At 41.5% G+C, this 20,429-nt stretch overlaps 1 protein-coding gene and 1 long non-coding RNA gene across 2 annotated transcripts in view; one reads left to right on the top strand and one right to left on the bottom strand.

Annotated features, from left to right (window-relative positions):
• The first annotated feature begins 829 nt into the window (after positions 1–829).
• LOC139826401 (uncharacterized) lies at positions 830–18,592 on the top strand. The gene is made up of 3 exons (XR_011736434.1): positions 830–915; positions 11,134–11,202; positions 17,058–18,592. It is a non-coding gene; the product is annotated as an uncharacterized lncRNA (long non-coding RNA).
• TBCA (tubulin folding cofactor A) overlaps positions 12,472–20,429 on the bottom strand; it is a 33,630-nt gene continuing 25,672 nt past the window's right edge. The window contains exons 3-4 of the mRNA XM_065860702.2: positions 16,351–16,437; positions 12,472–13,400 (exon numbers count right to left, since the gene is read on the bottom strand). Coding sequence (XP_065716774.1) covers positions 13,320–13,400; positions 16,351–16,437 — 168 coding nt within the window. The 3' untranslated portion in view covers positions 12,472–13,319. The remainder of the gene's footprint in view (positions 13,401–16,350; positions 16,438–20,429) is intronic.

Here is a 20,429-nt window from a genome sequence, read left to right as displayed (position 1 = left end):
TGGGAGTTGCACAAAAAAACCCCTAAACTGCTGAGAAAACCCAGCGCCGGACTCCTGGCCGGGCCGCAGTGGTGGGCGCAGTCCCCGCCACCGTTCGCGGAGCGCAACGGCCTGTCCCAGGCCGAGACCCCCGGCCGGCGACGGCAGCTCTGCCCTCGGCTCCCCGCGGCCGCCGGGCCCTGCTCCGGCCCTCCGACGCGCCCAGACCGCCCCGCCAGCGCGCTCGCCGCAGGACGGGCGCCCGCGGCCGGCCAGGCTCTCCGCGGCCACCGGCAGCGCCTGGAGATGGTGTTTTGCCGATGGCTAATTTTTAAAGAGCCACAGGCGCGGCCATTTTTAACGAGAGGAGCAGCAACGCTTAATGGCCCCCTCCCCCTGCACAACCGCCTGGTACACCCCGCGCTCGCCGAAAGCCTCGACTTGTCGCTATTCCTTCGCCGTGCGACCCTGGCTGTCCCCAGAGCCGGGGCCCCGGGGAGCTGCCCTCGGCTGTCCCCAGAGTCGGCCCCGCGGCGGGCGGGGACTGCGTGAGGCCGCGGTCAGCGCCCGGCCTCAGCCGAAAACAAAAGGCAAAATCTTTGAGAACACAAGCCGACCTCCCCCACCCCTGCCAGGCAACAACACAGGGGCGAGAGGCGGAGTCCGAGAATGCGGATTAGACCTAAAATGACTCATTAGAAAAAATAATTGCAGCCCGCGCAGAAAAGGCGTCCGGGGAAACCCCTCGCTCCTGCCACAGGCGCGAAGCCGCCAAAATGGCCGCCGCGGCGGCCGCCTGCCGCGCATGCGCTGCCCACCTGGAGGCGGGAGGGGGTGTCGGTCTGGGATGGAGAAGGCGACGGTAGAGGCAGCGGCCGACGGCTTCTCTAGGCGGTGTCTGGAGCTATCGGAGGGGCCCCAGTGAAACCACCGCAGGTAGTGGGGCTGCTTCGGCCCAGGGTTGTGTGAGGGGTCGCCTCAACGGCTGAGCCGGGGCTTGCGGGACGGGGAGCGAGACGGTGGCACCTCTGAGGGCAAAGCGCTGGACTTTGCACGAAATAAAAGGGAAGCAAATGGCATAATAGGCTGCCTCGCGTTCCCCAGGGAAATTATTTGCAAGCTCTGCTATGTGGCAGAAGGAAAAGCGTTGTTTTGCTTTCGCCCCCAGCTTTTTGTTTTGTTTTTAATAGTATAAAATTGGGGATGTTTTGATGTTTTGTCATCTAATCAAGAAAAACAGCTTGCATATGAAATACTAAAATAAAATAAAGGCCAGGGTATTTTTCTTTCGTGGCTTATGCTCTTAGTAACTTAAAGAGGAGATGGAACCTACATTTTGTTCTCATTATCGCCGAAAACATTTCACCTTTCAGCCTAATACCTGCAATAGACAGTAAAGGTCAAGTTTCTTGATTAGGCAAAAGGTCTGTGTGACATTAGCAAAAACACGTGGGAAGGCAGTGCTCGGCAGCGGGGAGTCGCAGCAGCCCTGGTGGCCCCTGCATTGAAGACGTGTCCTGCTTTTCTACCATGGTGAGGTTATTAACTTTTTTTCCCCGAGACTACCTTTGTGTTTTCAATGTATTTGTGTATGCAGAGTGTTTTGTAGTCTTGAACTCTTCACAGCTTATATGTATACATCCCGAACAGTGCTGTCTGTCTCCCATTTTAATAGTTTATGAAATGACAGAGATGTGCTGGCGCCAGCCTGAGTTTAGTTTAGGGTATCCCATTGGTAGTACTTATGTTGATGACCATAAACATGTTAAAATTCCAAAGTAGCCCTAGGGGATAGCTCTCTTAACATTGTAGTTTGGTTTTTTTTCTTCTAGGAAAAAACATTTTGGGTTTTTGGATGATTGGTTGTGTTAGAAGAAATTGCGAATTGTGTTTAGAGAAAATAAAAATCTAGATTCTCACGAGCCTGCTACTGGCTGGAAAGAGGTAAATAAATGTTTTGTCAAAAAAAACATTCTTTTTCAGCTTTCTGTTTGGGTTTCATTTTCAGACCTTATACCATTGTTTGCTTTATCTGTTTGCTCTGCATAGACATAAACTCTTATGCCTGCAGGCCTCTCTTTTTCTGATTAGTCCAGCCAGTGGCTGATATTTCAGTCATGGCTTACGATGTTTGAATTGACATTCTGCAAAAAGAAGTGTCTTTGCCTCCTAAAATTGTCATGAACATGGGACAGTTTTCTCATGTTGTAGCTATAGCGAAGAGTCGTACAAACCTCAATGTAAGTCTTGCAGATTTCTTCACATTTGAAACTGGCTGTCCCTTCTCAGCTGAAAGCACAGGCTAACTATAGCAGATATTTTCTGTAAGCAGGGTGCTATAAGGGGAGATGATACTCAGCAACCCAGAATTTTGTATCCTCAGTTGCTAGAGAAGCTACAGGACTGAAAGGCGTTTTTTTTCTTTATGCTCTAGTTGAGAAGAAGGTATCGAATTTTGTAATGGGCAGAAAGTACTTTGTGTGTTAGAAATAGTGTGTTTGGGGACCAGAGTACTGTGCAGAAAAAGTATTTCATTTAGCTGTAGTGACCAGGCATGAAACTATTAGAGGCTTGGAGCCTTCTTTGCCTCCTACATTGAAAGAGCAGCATGTGCTCATGATTGCAGCTGGTCAGACCGCAGGTGCCTCATCCCTAGTGACAAGCAGTGGAGGAACTGTACTCATGTGATTAATAAAGGATTTCAGGCCACATAGTGGAGCAATAACATGTCACAAGTGTGGTAAGTGCCTGACTGGGTTTATCTTTGCCTGGCATAAACTGAGTCTGCTCTTGGTAGGTTACTTTCAGCCTAGAATAGTAGCAATTACTTGGATGGATAAACTTGCATGAAGGTACACCTGAGAGTCATGGCATGTAGCCAACAGAAACCACAGAATATGATGGCAATGGTGACATCTTGTAAGAGTGGGCTGGAAAAGGCCTTTTGGGTCAGTGAGTCCAGCAACTCCATCACAATTACTGCCCTTTTTATACCCTTGGTGATGACCGGTCCACAGATGGACAGTGTGAGAGTAGTTTTAGAGTGGAGGTATTAGGTTTTCTTTTTTTAGTGTTGGAGGCAAGGGTGGCAAGGATGGTGCTATTTCCACTCTTTGAGGGTGAGGATGTAGAAAGTCATGTGTTGGGGTGTCCACATTGAGGTGGGAGCTAGAACACAATGTGTGGCTTGGTTGCTGGTAATCAGCAAATCAAGTCTGTATGTGCAGTGCTGGCCTCTCCAAATGTTAATAAAGTTCTGCTTCCTTCCTAAGCCACATCATTTACAGCTAATGAAGCAGCGAGGGGTTGCGGGAGAGAGAGCCTAGTGCAGGGGATGGTGACATGCTGGGTGAGGAAACCTCCTGCAAATGGCCTTCTTTACTTTGGATGGCTCCCAGCTGTCACAGCTCTTCTCTCCTATGCTGTCTTCAGAGTATGCCTGCCTTCTGCTCTGCAGGGGGAGAATTAGAGAGGCAGAGATAAAATAGCCCAATACAGTCAGGATAAGTGTGTTCCTTTTTGAACTCAATGTTTGAAAACAGTTACTGGCTCCTCAGACTGCTTATTGAGATTCCTAGAGGGAATAAGAGCTCAAGGAAGCCTTGTCTGTATATAAGCCTTGGTAAAATTTCTCTCCCTAGTTGTAGCTCAAAAAGTAGCTGACATGGTGAATATTTTGTCTTGTCACATCTTTATAGGTCTTTATCCTGGACTGCAAAGCATGCTGGCCATTGTGATGATCTTGCCACGATAACATTTTTAGCACAGTGTATGCGCTGTTGGGTTCTGGAAGGTAGGGCATGGTTGTCTCATTGGAATGAGATATGCATTTGGATTCATTCTCTGCCTGGAGCCCAAGTCATGTGCATCCAGAGTTAATCTAACTACCTGACAACAAGCTCTCCAGCTATTATACTTGTTCATCTCCTACCCTCTCCACCTTGGCACTTCACTCAGATTTACCACTGAGTTTCAGTGCAGAAGACTTTTAAAAAGCAAGTAGAAAGTGAGCATATCTTTTTGACGTGTTAATCCTGCAGTGCGTTTGATTTTTCTCTTGTAAGAGAATCGTTGGTTTTGCTTGGTTAACAGTATTAACTACCTGTAATACAGCATACTGCAGGCTTAAAACATTCTGGCATGATTAAGTTCTGTGCTTAAAACTGCCAAGAAGTTCTGAAGCTTGTGTGTTTGAGTGTAAAGTTTTTAACAATGAAGTATTTCTCACTTCTTCAGTTAAGTGTACGTTGTTCACTTAAATGTCATCAGAGAACAAAATTACTAAATTGAAATAATCCTGACATCACCACGGGGAAAACAAAACTTGAAACACTTGGGTGGTGGTTTGGTATGTGTGTTTTGGTTTGTGTCTGTTTGGTGTTTTTGTTGTTGTTTGGTTTGTTTTGTTTTTAAATGGAAAAGTGACCTGAAGGTTGGAGACACTAACTGATTTGCTGAGTAACAACAAAACAAAACTGTGGTGCTGTTGATAACCTTACCCCAATAGCAGTTTACCGCTCTGCCTTGTAATTGCTCTAAAACAAAGTAAAGTTTGTCTCAGGCTCATCAAGCATCTGGCCAGTGTGTGTTTGTTTTGCCATTGCATGTGAAACTACAGAACAACGTTTTATGCCTTTTCCTGAGCTTTGTAAGGGAGAAATAAAACTTGAAAATAGATTGTCTGTTTCTGAAGGACATCTATATGAAGAGTAGCACATCTCTTTCAAGTTAAGTCAGCTGTGAAGCGCTCTTCATCATAGGCAGCTGATGATGCAATTTTTGAGTAAAGTTTGATATTTGGAAGTCTAAATAGAGAGTATTGGTCTAGCTCCAGCTGAGTTTTCCATTAAAAATTAATAGAAGACTTTTCAGAAAGGTGATGTGTTTGATGTAGAAGGGACTGGAATCTTCTGTTTATCCACAGGATATGCTTAGTCTTAGCAAAACTGTCTGACCTTTCCTGCCTTGACTTGTCATTTCTGTGATGTATCTTGACATTGCTCTGGCAGCCCTCCTTTTAATTACAAGAAAATAGTTTAATGATAGGACAGTAGTTTAGTTCCCATGTCAGCTCAGTTTTGGGCTCCTTTGAAGGGGCTAGTATTTAGGATATAGATTCTCCCATGTTGCCCCTTTCTTACCTGTAGAAGAAATGGCTCTGCCTTGGAACTCTTTGTAGTTTAGCAGTTTCCTATTTGCCACATGATATTACAGGATTTTAATTGTCACCTCTCCTCTCCCAGCTGTCCTTTGCTCATGTAAGACTGCATTTTTTTTATTTGTTGTGTGTAGTTGTTTTACACAGGGACTTGAGTTGAAAGCCAGGTGAGAACACTGGTTGTCCTCTTTCCAGTTTAAATCAGTCTCAGCTCTGCCTGTCTGTGGAAAGAAACTGATTTCCAGTAGCAACCAGGTGGTGTGGCCACCCTACTTTTCTCCTGGCTAAGACTCGTCTAGTTAGCAATTACCTCTTTTTGATGTTTTTGCTTGTCTCATTCACGTGTTCATATGGTCACTGAGACCATAAACTCGTTTGGATTATTGTTCTCCTTCATTTGTACAGCCCACACGGCACAGTGGAGATGTAATGTGATGGCTTTTTACATGTTAGCTGGGTAAATTCTCAATAATATTCAGAAATGGACTAGGTTCACCATCTCACTTTATGCAGGCTGCTGAACAGTGTGTAGGTAGTATTGATAGTTACTGATTTAAAATTGGTTGGACAAGGTTCTCTGAGGTTTGTTAGCATTACTGTGAAAATTGCTTCCTTTTCATCACTCTGCTTTTTTTTCCCCCAGTAGCTCCATTTACTGTGCCTGAGGGTACATGTGGAATTTTAGATGTCTTCAGCTTGGGTTCTCATGAGTCCACATAGCCAGAAATTTCGAGCTTACTCTATTTTCCTCAGAGTATGGGGCAGCACCAATGAGAGTTGGTCTCTGGATCCTTTACAAACAAATTGGTTAAAGAACTCAGTGTAGGTAGTTGTATCTTTTTTGAAATCACTGTTTAAAACTTCAGTTTTATGTATGCCTCCTTAAATTCAAGGATTATAAAACTGAAGTTTACTGATGTTTAAGTTGCTCACCTAAGAGTAACAGTTTTTTGAGTGTGGTGGTGTTTTGTTTGGTTTTTTTTTTTTTTTTAACACTCTTTAGAAGGCAGCTTGCTCTTTTATGCTGGTTGGAGTTTTTATTGCCATTTTTTTTGAAGGTCACAAATGGTATTTGGTGCATTCATGGAGGTGAGATCCATCAGTAGCTATGGGCCACTGTAAAGCCTTTGAGGGAGGAAGTCTCCTAACTTGCTGATGTCTCTGGCAGATCTTCCTAGTTGTTGTCAAGGATTGCTGCAGTTTCTTACATTTTTTCCCTTGGCTATTGGCTATGGGCTTTTGTGTGCCACATCTGTCCCCCAACTCAAGAGAGTGACAATACAGCTCCCTGCTGCCACAATGATGCAATCAAGTTTCCTGCATTTGAGGACATTACAGGAGTCAAGACATATGGAGTGTGAGGGTTTAACTTCACCCTGATAAAAATGTATCCCTGCCCAGGGTGTTTCTTCTGGCTCATGGTGGTGGCAAGATGCTTGGGAGCAAGAGCCCTTGGTCTGGTCTGGTATCAGGAGCTGTTCTAGCTTCTTACAGATCTTGTTCCTTTTCCAGGTTCAGCAATAGTTCAGCTTTGCACCTAGATGAGGTGGTGAGTAGGTATTGCATAAATGATGTGAGACAATGAAACATGTTACTCCTTTTGTAGAAGCATCGATTTTTGTGCAAAAACATGAATTTTATCTTCTCTGTTGAAAGCAGAGGACAAATTATAAAATTGACATATCTGATCTATTGTTTTTGAAAGGTACTGTCTTCATTTGCAAATGCAGTCGAGTGTTTTTTGTTTTGTTTTGTTTTTTTCTTTCAACTCACTCCTTTGGAAATGTGTAGAAGCTGTAAAACAGCAGAAGCCAAGTCACTAAAAGCATCCAGAGGAATTTCATATTATTTTCATAAACTCATCTACCCACTCACATCTATCTGTGTAAACTAATTACTTTTTTAATTAGGTAGCCTTTTTGATTGCTTATGGAGAGCTGTGGTGAAATTTACCACTAATTATGCTGGGGCAGGAGGAGGCCTCTGGATTGTTAGGAAGGATGAGAAAATTTTGTTTCCTTTTGTTGAAATGGGGAGCAAGTACTAATTGATACATAAATAATGTGCTTATTCTTCCAATTTCAACCTATTCAGCTTGTGTTAACCTTACTAATTGAGGCTGTTTCCATGGGTCATTGGGTTTCCTTCTACCTAATGTAACATCTACAGGAAACAAAGTGCTTGTAAAGTTGAATTTTTCCCTCTTCCTGTTGAAGGTAGTGTTCATGCTGAGTGGTTCTAGATTTTGGACTTTGGAGAGTTCTAGTGACATTTGACCCAAAATGCTGGATCCCAGAATGTGATAGCAAGTCATTTGCAACATAAAAGTGCTGTTTTTTTCACTGTGGTTGAATAGTATTTAGAAAACTGGGGGAAGGTGATGGTTTCATGTCTCTCGTGTCCTGTCCTCTGAAGGCTAAAACTCATCTCTTGGATTCATTTTGAGGCCTGTATTATATATAATAACACAGTATAGCCAAGATGGCATGTGGAAGAGAATCCAGTAAGTGGTTCTCGTTTGTCTTTTCTGTTTGTGGTGTAGTTCTGGCTCCTTATGAAGTGTGGGTGCCCTGAGGTGGGAGGAGGGCTGTTAAGATGCTTAGACCATAAGCAGCATGTTTTATCCTCCTTTCTCTCAAGCTTGTAGTCCTGCTCTGAGTCTGTACTAAGGGTGAGACTTTGAACTGAATTTTCTGCTTCCCTCCCCATTGCTTCCAGCAGGCCCCACAGTCAACTTCTGGTGCCTTGTGAGCTCCATCCTTCAGTTTTCAGCTTCAGTCCAAACGTCTGGCCTCTTATCTTCACCTGGCTTGTGGACAAAATAAACACTACTGGCTAGTGGGAATTCGCGGTATTTTTGGCATTGCATTAGTGGTGAATGTTCATAAAAGTGAACAGGAAGTGGGAAGCCAGACAAAGTTACTTGATCTGGATCATAATCTAGTGCTTTTGTTCAGGAGGACCATATTCAGCTTCTTTGAATCCACTGGATTGTAATGTGCAGTGCAAGGTTAACAACACATGGCACTTAAAAGAGAACCATATGATCAGGCCCAGTCAGCTTGGGTTTATGAAGGACATGTCCTGTTTGACCAACCTGATCTCCTTCTATGACAAGGTGACCCAACTACTAGATGAGGGAAAGGCTGTAAATGTTGTGTACTTAGACTTCAGTAAAGTCTTTGACACCGTATGCCACAACATTCTCCTGGAGAAGCTGTCAGCTCATGGCTAGAATGGGCGTGCTCTTCGCTGGGTAAAGAACTGGCTGGAGGGCCGGACCCAGAGAGTTGCGGTGAGTGGAGCCAGATAGAGTTGTTGGCTAGTCACAAGTGGTGTTCCCCAGGGCTCAGCGGTGGGGCCAGTTCTGTTTAATCTCTTAATCAATGATCTGGATGAGGTGATTGAGTGCACCCTTAGTAAGTCTGCAGATCACACCAAGTTGGGTGGAAGTGTTGATCTGCTGGAGGGTAGAAAGGCCATACAGAGGAATCTGGACCAGCTGCATCAATGGGCTGAGGCCAGTCCTATCAGGTTTAACAAGGCCAAGTGCCGGGTCCTGCACTTGGGTCACAACAACCCCAGGCAGTGCTACAGACCCAGGGAAGAGTGCCTGGAAAGCTGCCTGGCAGAAAAGGATCTGGGGGTGTTGATTGACAGCCAGCTGAACATGAGCCAGCAGTGTGCTGAGGTGGCCAAAAAGGCCAACAGCATCCTGGCTTGTATCAGGAATAGTGAGGCCAGCAGGACTGGAGAAGTGATTGTGCCAGTGTACTTGGCACTGGTGAGGCTGCACCTTGAATGGGCCTTTTTTTTTTTTTTTTACACTTCTGTGTGAGTGGGTGAGCCTAACTGGATGAATGCTGCCAGGGGAAGGATGGTTGCTCTATCCACATTAGATGTTTTCCCCTAATGTGTGAGTCTGAGTTAGGATCAGCTCTCCCTGTATCATATGTGACACAGCTGCATAGCCAGGAGAAGGCCTCTGGGCATGCATCTCTCACAACCTCCCTGGACAATCTGTTCTAGAGGTAATTTGTTTTATGGGGAGGTAGAACTGTCCAACTTTTTTTGTTTCTCGTTGTAACTGTAGCCCATTGGGTCGTCTTCTTTCTGTTAAGCAAAGTTTATTCTTCTACTCCATAATCTTGTATACGCTTGAAGACTCTTACTATCACTGCCTTCAGTATTCTCCAGGCTAAAACATCTGGATTTTTTCCATAGAAACTGTTTTTCAGTCTTTTTGGTAGTTTTCACTATTTTCCTCTGCATGTTTCCTATTGATTCATTCCTTTGGTCATAGCTTCTAGCTGTGCTAATGCCTTTAGATGAAGCTTTACTAATGTGAAGGAGAGTATAAGGGCTGTTGTCCATGTCTTGTGAGCTAGGCTAATACATGCATATAATTAGCTAAAACCCTTCCATCTCATTCAGAAATGCTGTGTAGCATTTACCTTTTCCTGTGTTTGTGAAGCAGATAATTTCTGCCTTGTAAAAGTTTGCATTTTTCCTTACTTAAATGTATTCTTAATGAAACGCATTTTTTTCTAAACTTTCTTCAATTTGTTGGAGACTTTTGGATTTATAATCTTGTCCTTCAAGATACTGAACAGCCTTGTATCGCCCACATATTAAATATACGTACTCCTTTCACCTCTTTTGCCATACAGGTCAGTTAAACAGAACTGCACCTTCTGGGGTGGTCAGACCATTCAATTTTAGTAGTAGACTCTCAGTAACCACCCAGTGTAAGAGTCTGTGCACCCACTTGTACTACTGATGTGGTAATTCTGAGGACTCCAGGCTATTAGGAATGAGTGGCAGGTATTGTCCAGTGGAGAAGCATTTTCCTTGATTGGAACTGCTCTACTTGCTTGATTTAGACCACGCACTTGATTTTTTTTTTTAAATTTTTCTTCCCATCTTTATGTTTTGAACCATGGCTGCTGGCTATTCTGTGGGAGAGCTCTCAGTCTGAAGGAAGGAGTTTAAATCAGAGGACAGAGTTTTGACACTAGTTTCAGATTTGATTCTAACTAAGAACTTAAGAAATATTAGTTTCCAAGTGAAGATACCAAGTTTGTTCTGTAGCTGTATTTCAGATGCGGCACATCTTCTGAATCAAAGGGCAAGAATCTTAACTGTGCCATGGTAAACTCTAAAGCATGCTAGCAAGCATGTGATCAGAGCAATGGGCACAGAATTTAAAACAATAACTTCCCAGTTGTTATTTCCAGTCTAGCTTTTTCTTCTCAAATCACCTCTTTTGCTTCATCAGTCAAGGTGTAATGTGGACTCCTGTTCTGCCATGACCTCTCAGAAAACAAACGCTTTGTTCAACTAGCAAGTAACTGAGAAACTTCTTAAACAGATTCTGCCAGCAAGAAGGTTATAATTGGAAGGATAGTACCTCTGTCCAGGGTGTTAGAAATGCATTCATGGTAAGAATGCAGCATGAAAACTGAGTGATGAATTAATGTGTATCATTATATGAAAAGGTAGATACAGCTTGTCAATTTTAGGTAGACTTTGAAAGGCATCAGTAAAGCTAGTGACAAGGTTCAAAGAGGATGGAGGTCAAAAATGTTGCCCACAGGATTTTTATTTTTTTGGGTCTCTTGTATCCACTAATGCAACTGTATCTCCGATAAGAGAGTACATAACTTTAAGAAAGAGCATAGTATCATTTGATCAACCTTTTGAGTTTGGGATCTGAGAGGGTAGTAACAATACTACTTACTTTTCTGTATTTTACTTTGCTATGGAACTTCAGTCATAAATGTTTTGTGAGCAAAAATAGTATTTTTTATGAATAATCTGCATCTGGCCACTCAAGTGCTACTGGAAAAATGCAGTCTACTGCAATCTGTCACTGGATCAATTGTACTACTAGCATGAGTAATGCTTTATCTGCATGGCTTTGCCAGTCACCCTTCACACGGGGGGGCCAGCTGCATTGTTATTGCTGCATTGTCACAATTTTTTTTTTTTTATAGTTTTTACAGGTATCATGCTGCTGTCCTCTCAGAAGTTAGACACTTCCAGAGACATCTGGAGACAAGAGAGTAAGTCCTTACAGATATGAACATGCCTTGATTTTTGTCAGTGAGGCTGTCTGTTTTCTATACAACAGAACATGCTCAGTCTTTTGGAGAACTTAGTAAGAGGGAAGAAGAAATAGAGAGGGGACAGTATCACCTTGGTTCCTGACATAATCAGAAGGAGCAAGAAAACAGCTTGAAGTATTAGGCAAACATGCAAAACCACTCTACCCTAGAAAAACTATTGCACCAAGAACTTTTTCCCGGAGCCTGGTTTACATGGTAGCTACTCAGTCCCATGTGCCTTTAAATGCTGACCTAAGCCAGACCACAGTGCAACTTTCCTTCAGCCACTTTAAGTGATGCCTCTGGCTTTCATGCTGACCTGCATTTCCTCTGGTACTCAGCAACTGCACATCGTTTTTCTGTGAGTTTGTGCTGTGGAAGCGTGTATTCTTCTGAAGAAGAGTGATTTTTATTTTAATGCTGCTGTACCCAGCACACTTGACACCTCTTCACACTTTTCAGCTCAGCATTTATGCACCACACTCCACTTGATGGCCACAAGCAGAGTTGCTGTTGTGGTCAGCTAAGACATGCCATCTGATTTGTCTGCTCCAGCTACCTTTCCTGGTGAAGATCTGTACAACAGCTGGCTGAAAGGAGTATTGAAAGATGGATGTTCTCCTCAGTAGCAGTTCATTTGTGCTGCGAACCAGGCAGTGTCTGTTTGGCAGTTACGTGCCTAGGACGCAGTGCTGGTAAGAGGGTGTGCATGTACTCTTATGAAACCCTAATAGTGTCACAAAAGGTTTCACCTCTTAGCACTGTCTAGTAGTGGTCTGGGTTCACTTCAAAAGCAGGTCATTCTGCAGTGAATCGGAAACCTTGTAGTGTTGACAATCTGTTGGAGCAGTGCTTAAGAGTGATGGAGGAGTACACTTATTACTCCCAATGTGCTTAAGGTATACAAATAGAGCTACTGAAACTGCAGTTTACCCAAAATCAGGGAAATTAACAAAAAACTTTATTGAGTATTCAATATAGCACCACACCAAAGGTATAGTGTGCTTTGTGTTGCTTTTAGGAAACATACCAGAGCACTTTCAAACTAGAAAAACAAGTGTAAAAAGCGTGCTTGTTCATCAGCAGCACTACTGTTCGCAGTTTAGAGAAGCTATTCTGAAAGAGCCATAGCTTTTGTACATAATGTTTTAATGGTCTTCTGGGCATATTAACCATTGTTCCCTTACCCATTAGTTCTTCACCTTCTGGAGTTTCTGCTTTGTTTAAAAAAAAAAAAAAAAAAAAATCCAACCACAAACCCCAACAATAACCCACCTCATTTACACCAGGGTGCTTTCAGGAAAAGCATTCAGTCCAGAACTCTGACCGGCAGATACAACTGACAGCATACTAGTCAGCTGTTAAATTCTGTTTCTTGAAAAAGTAATGTAAGTTTGATCAGTCCTAATGGTGTGAATTGGGCTCTACAAATCAACGCCTGGCAAACTGACAGATTTGGAATCAGCTCTTAATTCTGTCTTAGGCTCAAAGATAAACAAGGAAGAAATATTTGATAAAATTACAGATAAAATGCATCATAGAGGAAAAGATGGGTGACATTGAAGTTTCATTTAATCCATCTCTTCTTTCAGTACAGATTGTTAATGCTATAATGGCTTGAAATTATTTCAAATATAAGGTGCTTCTAAAGCCCAAGGCAGGGGGGTTGGAACTAGACGAATCTTTAAGGTCCCTTCTAGCTCAAACTACATTATTATTCTATTTCATTCTAAAGTAGTTATTGGTCCCTCATGTTAATTACATAGCCAAACTTTGTTTCTTAGCCTGAATTGTTTAGACTCAGTTCTGCGTATTAGCTATTACACTATTAAGCTTACATTAAATTTGCTTTATTTTTCCTTTTTGTAGTTGATATGAACTGGAAATGTTTCTATTTTGCCTGAATATGGAACACACAGAGTTTCAGAATGTCCTTTATTTGGTGCATCTTGCAGTTAGAGAAAGGCCAGTTTGCATAAAGGGAACCTTAGCAAGTCAACAATAGTAATAGAGCCATAGTGAAGGTGTGGAATGGACCTAGTGCTAATGCATATAAAGAGACTACTGAAAAACTTCTAGGCTTCCAGCTTCACTGACTCCAGTATGGAACGTGCTTCTTTATACTCTTCAGCTTCTTCCAATTCTTTTTCATTTTCCTGGAATCAAAAACAAAATTTTTGAGTATTTTGAAAATAATTGACATGGGATTAAATTTAAGAAGGTAACTAGTAACAACAACTGAGGAGAAGGCTGAGGTACTCAAAAACTTTTTTTGCCTTGGTCTTCAGCAGCATTCTTTCTTTCCACACCTCTCAAGTGGGTGAACCTCAAAAGCAAGGACCGGGGCAGCAAAGTCCCTCCCACAATAAGAGTAGATCAGGTTCATGACCACCTGAGGAACTTGAACCTACATAAGCCTATGGGACTTGACAAGATATATCGCAGAGTCCTGAGGGAACTGGCTGTTGTAGCTGCCAAGCCACTCTCCATGATATTTGAGAAGTCGTGGCAGTCAGGTGAAGCCCCTGGTGACTGGAAAGAGGGAAATGTTGCACCCATTTTTAAAAAGGGTAGAAGGGAGGACCCTGGGAACTACTGAGCTGTCAGCTTCACCTCTGTGCCTGGGAAGATCATGGAACAGATCCTCCTGGAAGCTATGCTGAGGCACAGGGAGGTGATGGAGACAGTGAGAGTGGCTTCACCAAGGGCAAGTCCTGCCTGACCAACCAGTGGCCTTCTACAATTGAGTATCTTACATCAGCAGACAAAGGAAGGGCTGTGGATGTCATCTATCTCGATTTCTGTAAGGCCTTTGTTGTCCCCCACAACATCCTTCCTCCTAAATCAGAGCAGTGTGGATTTGATGGATGGACTGCTTGGTGGATGAGAAACTTGTTGGATGTTTGTATCAAGATGGTAGCGGTCAATGCTCAGTGTACAGATGGAGATCAGTGGCAAGTGGTGTCCCTCAGTGGTATGAATAACACAGATAGTGGGATTGAGTGGACCCTTGGCAAGTCAGCCGATGACATCAAGCTCAGTGGTGCAGTTGACACACCTGAGGGATGGGATGCCATCCAGAGGGACCTGGACAAGCTGAAGAAGTGGGCCCATGTGAGACTCATGAGGTTCAACAAGGCCAAGTGCACCTGGGTTGGGGCAACACCCAATATCAATACAGGCTGGGGGATGAAGGGATGGAGAGCAGCCCTGCAGAGGACTTGGGGGTACTGGTGGGTGAAAAGCTGGACATGAGCCAGCAATGTGTGCTTGCACCCCAGAAAGCCACCTGTATCCTGGGCTACATCAGAATAAGCATGGCCAGTGGTTGAGGGAGGTGATTCTGCCCCTCTGCTGAGACCCCACTTGGAGTCCTGTGTCCAGCTCTGGAGCTCTCAGTACAGGACGGACATGGACCTGTTAGAGAGGGGCCAGAGGAGGCCACAACAATGATCAGCAGGATTGAACACCTCTCCTGTGAGGACAGCCTGAGAGTTGGTGGTGTTCAGCCTGGAGAAGAGAAGGCTCGGGGGAGACCTTATTGCTGCCTTTCAGTACTTAAAAGGGTTTTATAAGAAAGATGGGGACAGACTTTTTAGCAGGGCCTGTTATGACAGGACAAGGGGTGCTGGTTTTAAGTAAAGGAGGGGAGATTCAGACTAGACATGAGGAAGAAATTTTTTACAATGATGGTGGTGCAACACTGGCACAGGTTGTCCAGAAGTGGTAGATGCTCCATCCCTGCAGACACTCAAGGCCAGGCTGGATGGGGCTCTGAACAACGTAAGATGTTGCTAATCGTTGCTGGGGGGCTGGACTAGATGACTTTTGAAGGTCCCTTCCAACCCAAACTATTCAATGATTCTGAGAAACACGGGATATATCATTATTTAAAGCACTAGCTCTACATGACTCAAAACACAGGTAATTTCTTAAGCGCTACTTAAGGTCCAAGATAATGGCTGTTGTGTGAGTGTGCATACCTTTATTTTATTCTGTTAATTATTTAAAACCAAGGACAGTGTAACTGGAACCAATAACAACAGACCTCAGAACATGAGTACTGTTAGGAAAAAGCTTGAGCAGACTGACAATTGAAAAAAACATAATACTACATAGCTGATTTTAATAAAAGCATTGAAGTTGAGCTAAGCATAGAAAGCAGCTCCTGAATTCTTAACAATCATAACTCCCTCCACTCATTGTTTTAAGTTTACCCAGCACACTGTATGGATCAATAGTACCACTTCTGCATGCCACTGAAATCTAGACCAGCTAACTGTTAAGCAACTAATTGACTGACAAAAGGACACTAAATCCTCCCAGGTACTGACCATTTATTTTGGAAAACAGTAGAGGCACACTACCTGAGGATAAGACACCTTGAGTTTTCCTTTGAGAAGGGATTTGCATTCTAGCCATCAATTGTGTCTGGGGCTTAATTAGGGTATGTATTTTTAGCTTCACAGTAGCATTTACATCTGTAGCTGAATTCTTGATGAGAAGGCAGATTTTAAAATAGGCATGATGATCTTCAAACAGTATAGTTTCAGTGCATCGGTTTGTACAATCTACTATTTATTACTGCAGGTATTCATATCTTTAAAATGTGGCACTAGTGCTCACCTTACTAATAAAACAGAAAGCAGTACATGGCAAGGACTCAGCTGTCTTGTTTCTTGTCTATAGCAAAGTATTTTCAGTGAACTATTTCAGTTCACTACAAGCATATTATATGCATCTACACTACCTAGAAAGTTACCTAAAGCATCTGAACTACCCTTCGTGATATGTAACTAGCTCAGGAATTCAGAGTCTATTCTAGCAGTTCAGTATTTAAGTTTATATTGAGTGTACGTTCCATTAAAGTCACCTTATAATATTTTAAGATGCACAGTTTTCATAGACTGAAGACCAAGTCTGCAGAGACAGTTATCTAAAATGAAATATTGGTATGTTACAGGATGCTAGTTTTGGGACCTATAAAAAGTAATTCTTCAATCCAGTTCTAACATGCTGCAATTGCAGTGCAGACAGGCATGTTTATCCAAGTTCATCAAGGAACAGCAGCATTTGTTAATCAGTGGGTTATGGGGTTATACTTACTAGTAGTTGACTAAGATCTGCATGTGCAATTTCTAATCTGCGCTGGCAGTCTGGAATCATCATTCGTGACTCTTGTAAGATCTCGATCTGTGAAAATTAGAAACCAATGAAATGAAAATGTATTCCAGATAGGAACATTATTTTTTAAGATAAGTCTTTACTCTGAAAAATCAGTAGTCCAGTCATCATTGAGGAACTTCAGAACAGTTGTATCTATTTTCTGAATAGGCTTTTTATAGTTACTTAGCATAATTGCTGAAAAATCTTTTACAGGGCATTCTCATTTACTTTGTACTTAATTAAATATAAAGTATTAAGTAAAAAGTATTTAGAATAGTTTTTCCCTTAGAAAAAAAAAGTACTGTCTGGTAAGCTTTCCATAGAGCATTTGTTAAAAAGGCTATTTAAAACAAACTTTCTCCTGGTGTTGTGAAGCAGCTTCATCCAAAATTGAATCAGCTGGTTATATAAATATCTCCTGCATCTTTTGGGTAATAAAGAAAAAACAGTGTTCAGATAATACCACATGGAGATAATTACTGCATGAAAAAAGTTATTGAGTTATTGATCACATTGTGTGCACACTGCAGGAGGCTCTGACTGAAAGACAAAGGTAAAGAAAAATGAAAAGCAAAGACCAGCAGGCTCATATTTTTGATGCTTATCATGCATAAAAAGTTATTACTTATCCTTGTGCTTCATTTTAGGAGAAAGATTATTCTCACCATGCACTTTGAACAAAATTACTAAACTGGCACCCCACTGAATGTGAACATCCTGCCGCCTCCTACAGAAAACAACTTCAGATTTAAACACAGGAACATTTATTTCATGGAACATTTCTGGATCTGGAATCCAACCACTGAGAAGAAAAGGTGTGCAGAGGTGTTGAGTAATGTTAAATCTATTTAGAAATGAAAATCTGTTAGATATTTATATATGAAACCTCTGCTGCATTCACAATAACCTGCAACAGAAGGCATTCTCTTTAAATAGCTTACTTCATTCTGTCACTCCTAGGTTGTATTCTTCTTTCATGAAGGCCTTATATAGTAACACAATATCACCACGCTTTTAATTGTCATGTATTTTGGGTCTTTGTTAAAGTCATTTTTGAGATGAAGGGTTTAAAAACTTTGTTTCTAATTTTCTTTCAGAGAATCTAGGGCAAAACCTGCCTGCTTTAGTGAAACAAAGATAAGTGACAATTATGTTTGTTTGTTTTTAAAGTTAATCACTGCCAGCTTCTAGTTCTCATTGATATTATTTATTTATTTATTAGCATTTAGTGTTGTACTGTATTAAAAACAAGCCTAGAAATTCTGCATATTACACTTTCAGCAGTGAATTAATAAATAAAAGTCTGTAACTTCCATAGAATGAGGTGTGTTATAAATGGTGTGAGATGATGCCTTCTGCTTTATGTGGTAGGAATTTGTTCCTTAAAGAACACCTACAAGAGTGAGAATATCCAATAATGATTTCCTCATGCCAGCATTGCTAAATAGTTGTATATTGTAAAGCTGGTAAATAATATGAAAAGTAGCAAAATTATTTGATATATGCCACTGAATAAACAATCTAGGAAGGCATATAGATCTAGACTCTGTAAGCTGTAGTCCTGTCTGCTGTAAGAAAAGAAGAAAACTACCCCAGTTACTCTATTCAAAAAAGAATATGACTGAGATCCAAAGGGGTGCCTGAGTTTTATTTACATTTGCCTGCAGTTATGCAGTAATAAATTAAAAAACCAGAAGGATAATACATCCTGGAACTATATTCAGTAGGTGCAAACAGCTGAACACTGGAACAGGAATTTCGTGGAACCAATATTATTAGTTGATTACCAAACTACCTATGAAAACTTCGATAGCTTCTGCATAAGACACATTTTTTTTCAAGTAATGCTGATAATACCAGATATACATTTGGGACAGTAAATGTTCTATAATAAAGGAAAATCAAAAGCTCAAATAATTAGACAAGCTTTAGGACTGGAATTTTTAAAGTGTTTGCTCTCCAAATTCTATTAAACTTTCTGACAGAACTCTTAAGGGGTTTACATATAAGCAGGTCACAGAGGAAGCTATTACTTGAAACTGATATGACTTTGCAAAGAACTATAAATACCTGTGTTTCTGTGAATTACAGTGCCAAGCAGATGTATTAAAAAAATGTAGTAACTGAAGTGCATCTAAATACAGGGTTAAGGCAAAAGCAATAAAGCACAAAAATATATACAGGGAGAAGCAAATTGTATTTTTTGTCCATGAGTGCACATAGGACCAAAAGAGCTATTGTGGCTACAGTAAGGATGAAGTCCCTTTTCCTTTAACTGTACTGAAAAAGCCAGTTAAACAAATCTCTTCAACCCACCACATTTCTAGTCAACTGTCTTTCGAGATTGAAGGTATTTCTACTAAGGGAACAGATGTCTGGCATCTTTCAAAAGCAAGCAGTTTCCTCAGATGTGATGGAGCTCTCTAGCTGTTGAGGTTTATATAGCCTATTTACCAAATGTGATGTGGACTTTTTGTAAATTGGGTCAGATGTCAAAGAACTGGTGTGCATAATGCAGTATCAATAGCCTTCAATCTATTTTTTATAAATTCCAGATTGCAGTGACAGATAAAAGCAGAACACAAACACACAGATCCACCTACCAGTTGCTTAAGTGGAAAGGCACCATAACCAAAATCAGGCAATTACTTTACGCATTCAAAATAAGCACAAAGGCCAAACACAACTGTACGAGCAACAGCTGAGGGGGTAATGCCCAAGGTTTTCAACATAGGCAACTTTGATTTCTAGGACTTAAAATGAAAGTCCAAAGCTACTGTTTCAACTCAAGGCAGATTCTCTACTTTTTGGATCACCCAAGCACTTATACTGAAACAAATTTTTGATAATTTAAGAATACAAATAAATATTACTGCTTATGAGTGTCAATATCAAGTATTCTGAAAAGGAAGCAATTTTGCTCAGCCTGACTTATACAACAGGGTCAACAGTTTCATCAGCTTCAAAAAGATGGAAGCAGAGTTTGTTGTTGTTGGTTTCTCCAGCTGATCCACATCTAACCAAGAGATCTAGAGATATGCAGATCCACAAATAATTTGAAAACAACAACAACAAAACCTCCATAGGGCTCTCAGTCTTTCCTAGATCTTAGGAGGACAGCCTAAAAATCTACTGGGTCACAGGATATAGCGACAATACTGATTTATATTACAAGAGTGGTGTTCTAAACACAAGAACTAGTCTAAAAAACTATAAATGTGAATAAGTCATATATGTACCGATTATACACACACAAATATATATTCATGCTTTTAAATACTGCCTCATAATCACTTGCCCTCTGACTGTTGCATAGATTATCACAGATCTATAGATCTACTCAAAGCTGGTAAAGAGGAAAAGAAAACTACATGCAAATAATTGTTTGCTAAAAAAACAAACAAACAAACAACCCACAAAATAAACAACAAAGCAACAAACCAAACAACCACACACACCTGTAGGAAACCAAGTTTTATTAATTCTACTTCCTTTGAAGCAACTTGTTTTATTTTTCACATAGCAGCCCAAAAGAAGCTTGAGCTATCCACAAATACAGGATACAAGAGCACTATGCAGTCTGTTGTAGGTGAATCATCAAATACATTGATCAAAACACTTCCAAAGGACTATGAAGAAAAGCTTGCAGTAAAGAATTTGAGAACATTCTTTTGTTTCTGTAGTGGTTGAGTGTTTCAAGAACTTAAATGGCCGTGTATGAACCACAAACTACTTTGTAGCAAGAAAGCTGAAGGAGGAGTAAACCCTCTCCATCTAATGCCTCAGAAATTCAAATGAGCTTTCTCTGCAGCTCCTCTCAGGTGAGGGCTATTCCCATTTCATCTAAAGCAGATCACTTCAGGACATAAAGGCAGGAAAGTTCTTCTGGTCTTTTTGCAAAACAGTTTGTCACTGGCTGTTTTCTGCTAATATACAATGGTCAAGTTTTCATTGTTAGCAGCAGGGCATGGAGGGAGAACACTGCATGACTTGAAGCTACAACATGGAGATACTTTTCA

This window comes from Patagioenas fasciata, chromosome Z (genome assembly GCF_037038585.1).
Source record: "Patagioenas fasciata isolate bPatFas1 chromosome Z, bPatFas1.hap1, whole genome shotgun sequence".
In the NCBI taxonomy this organism is placed as follows: Eukaryota; Metazoa; Chordata; class Aves; order Columbiformes; family Columbidae; genus Patagioenas; species Patagioenas fasciata.
Note: the sequence above shows the minus strand (reverse complement) of the source record. Positions and strands in the feature narration are given on the sequence as shown.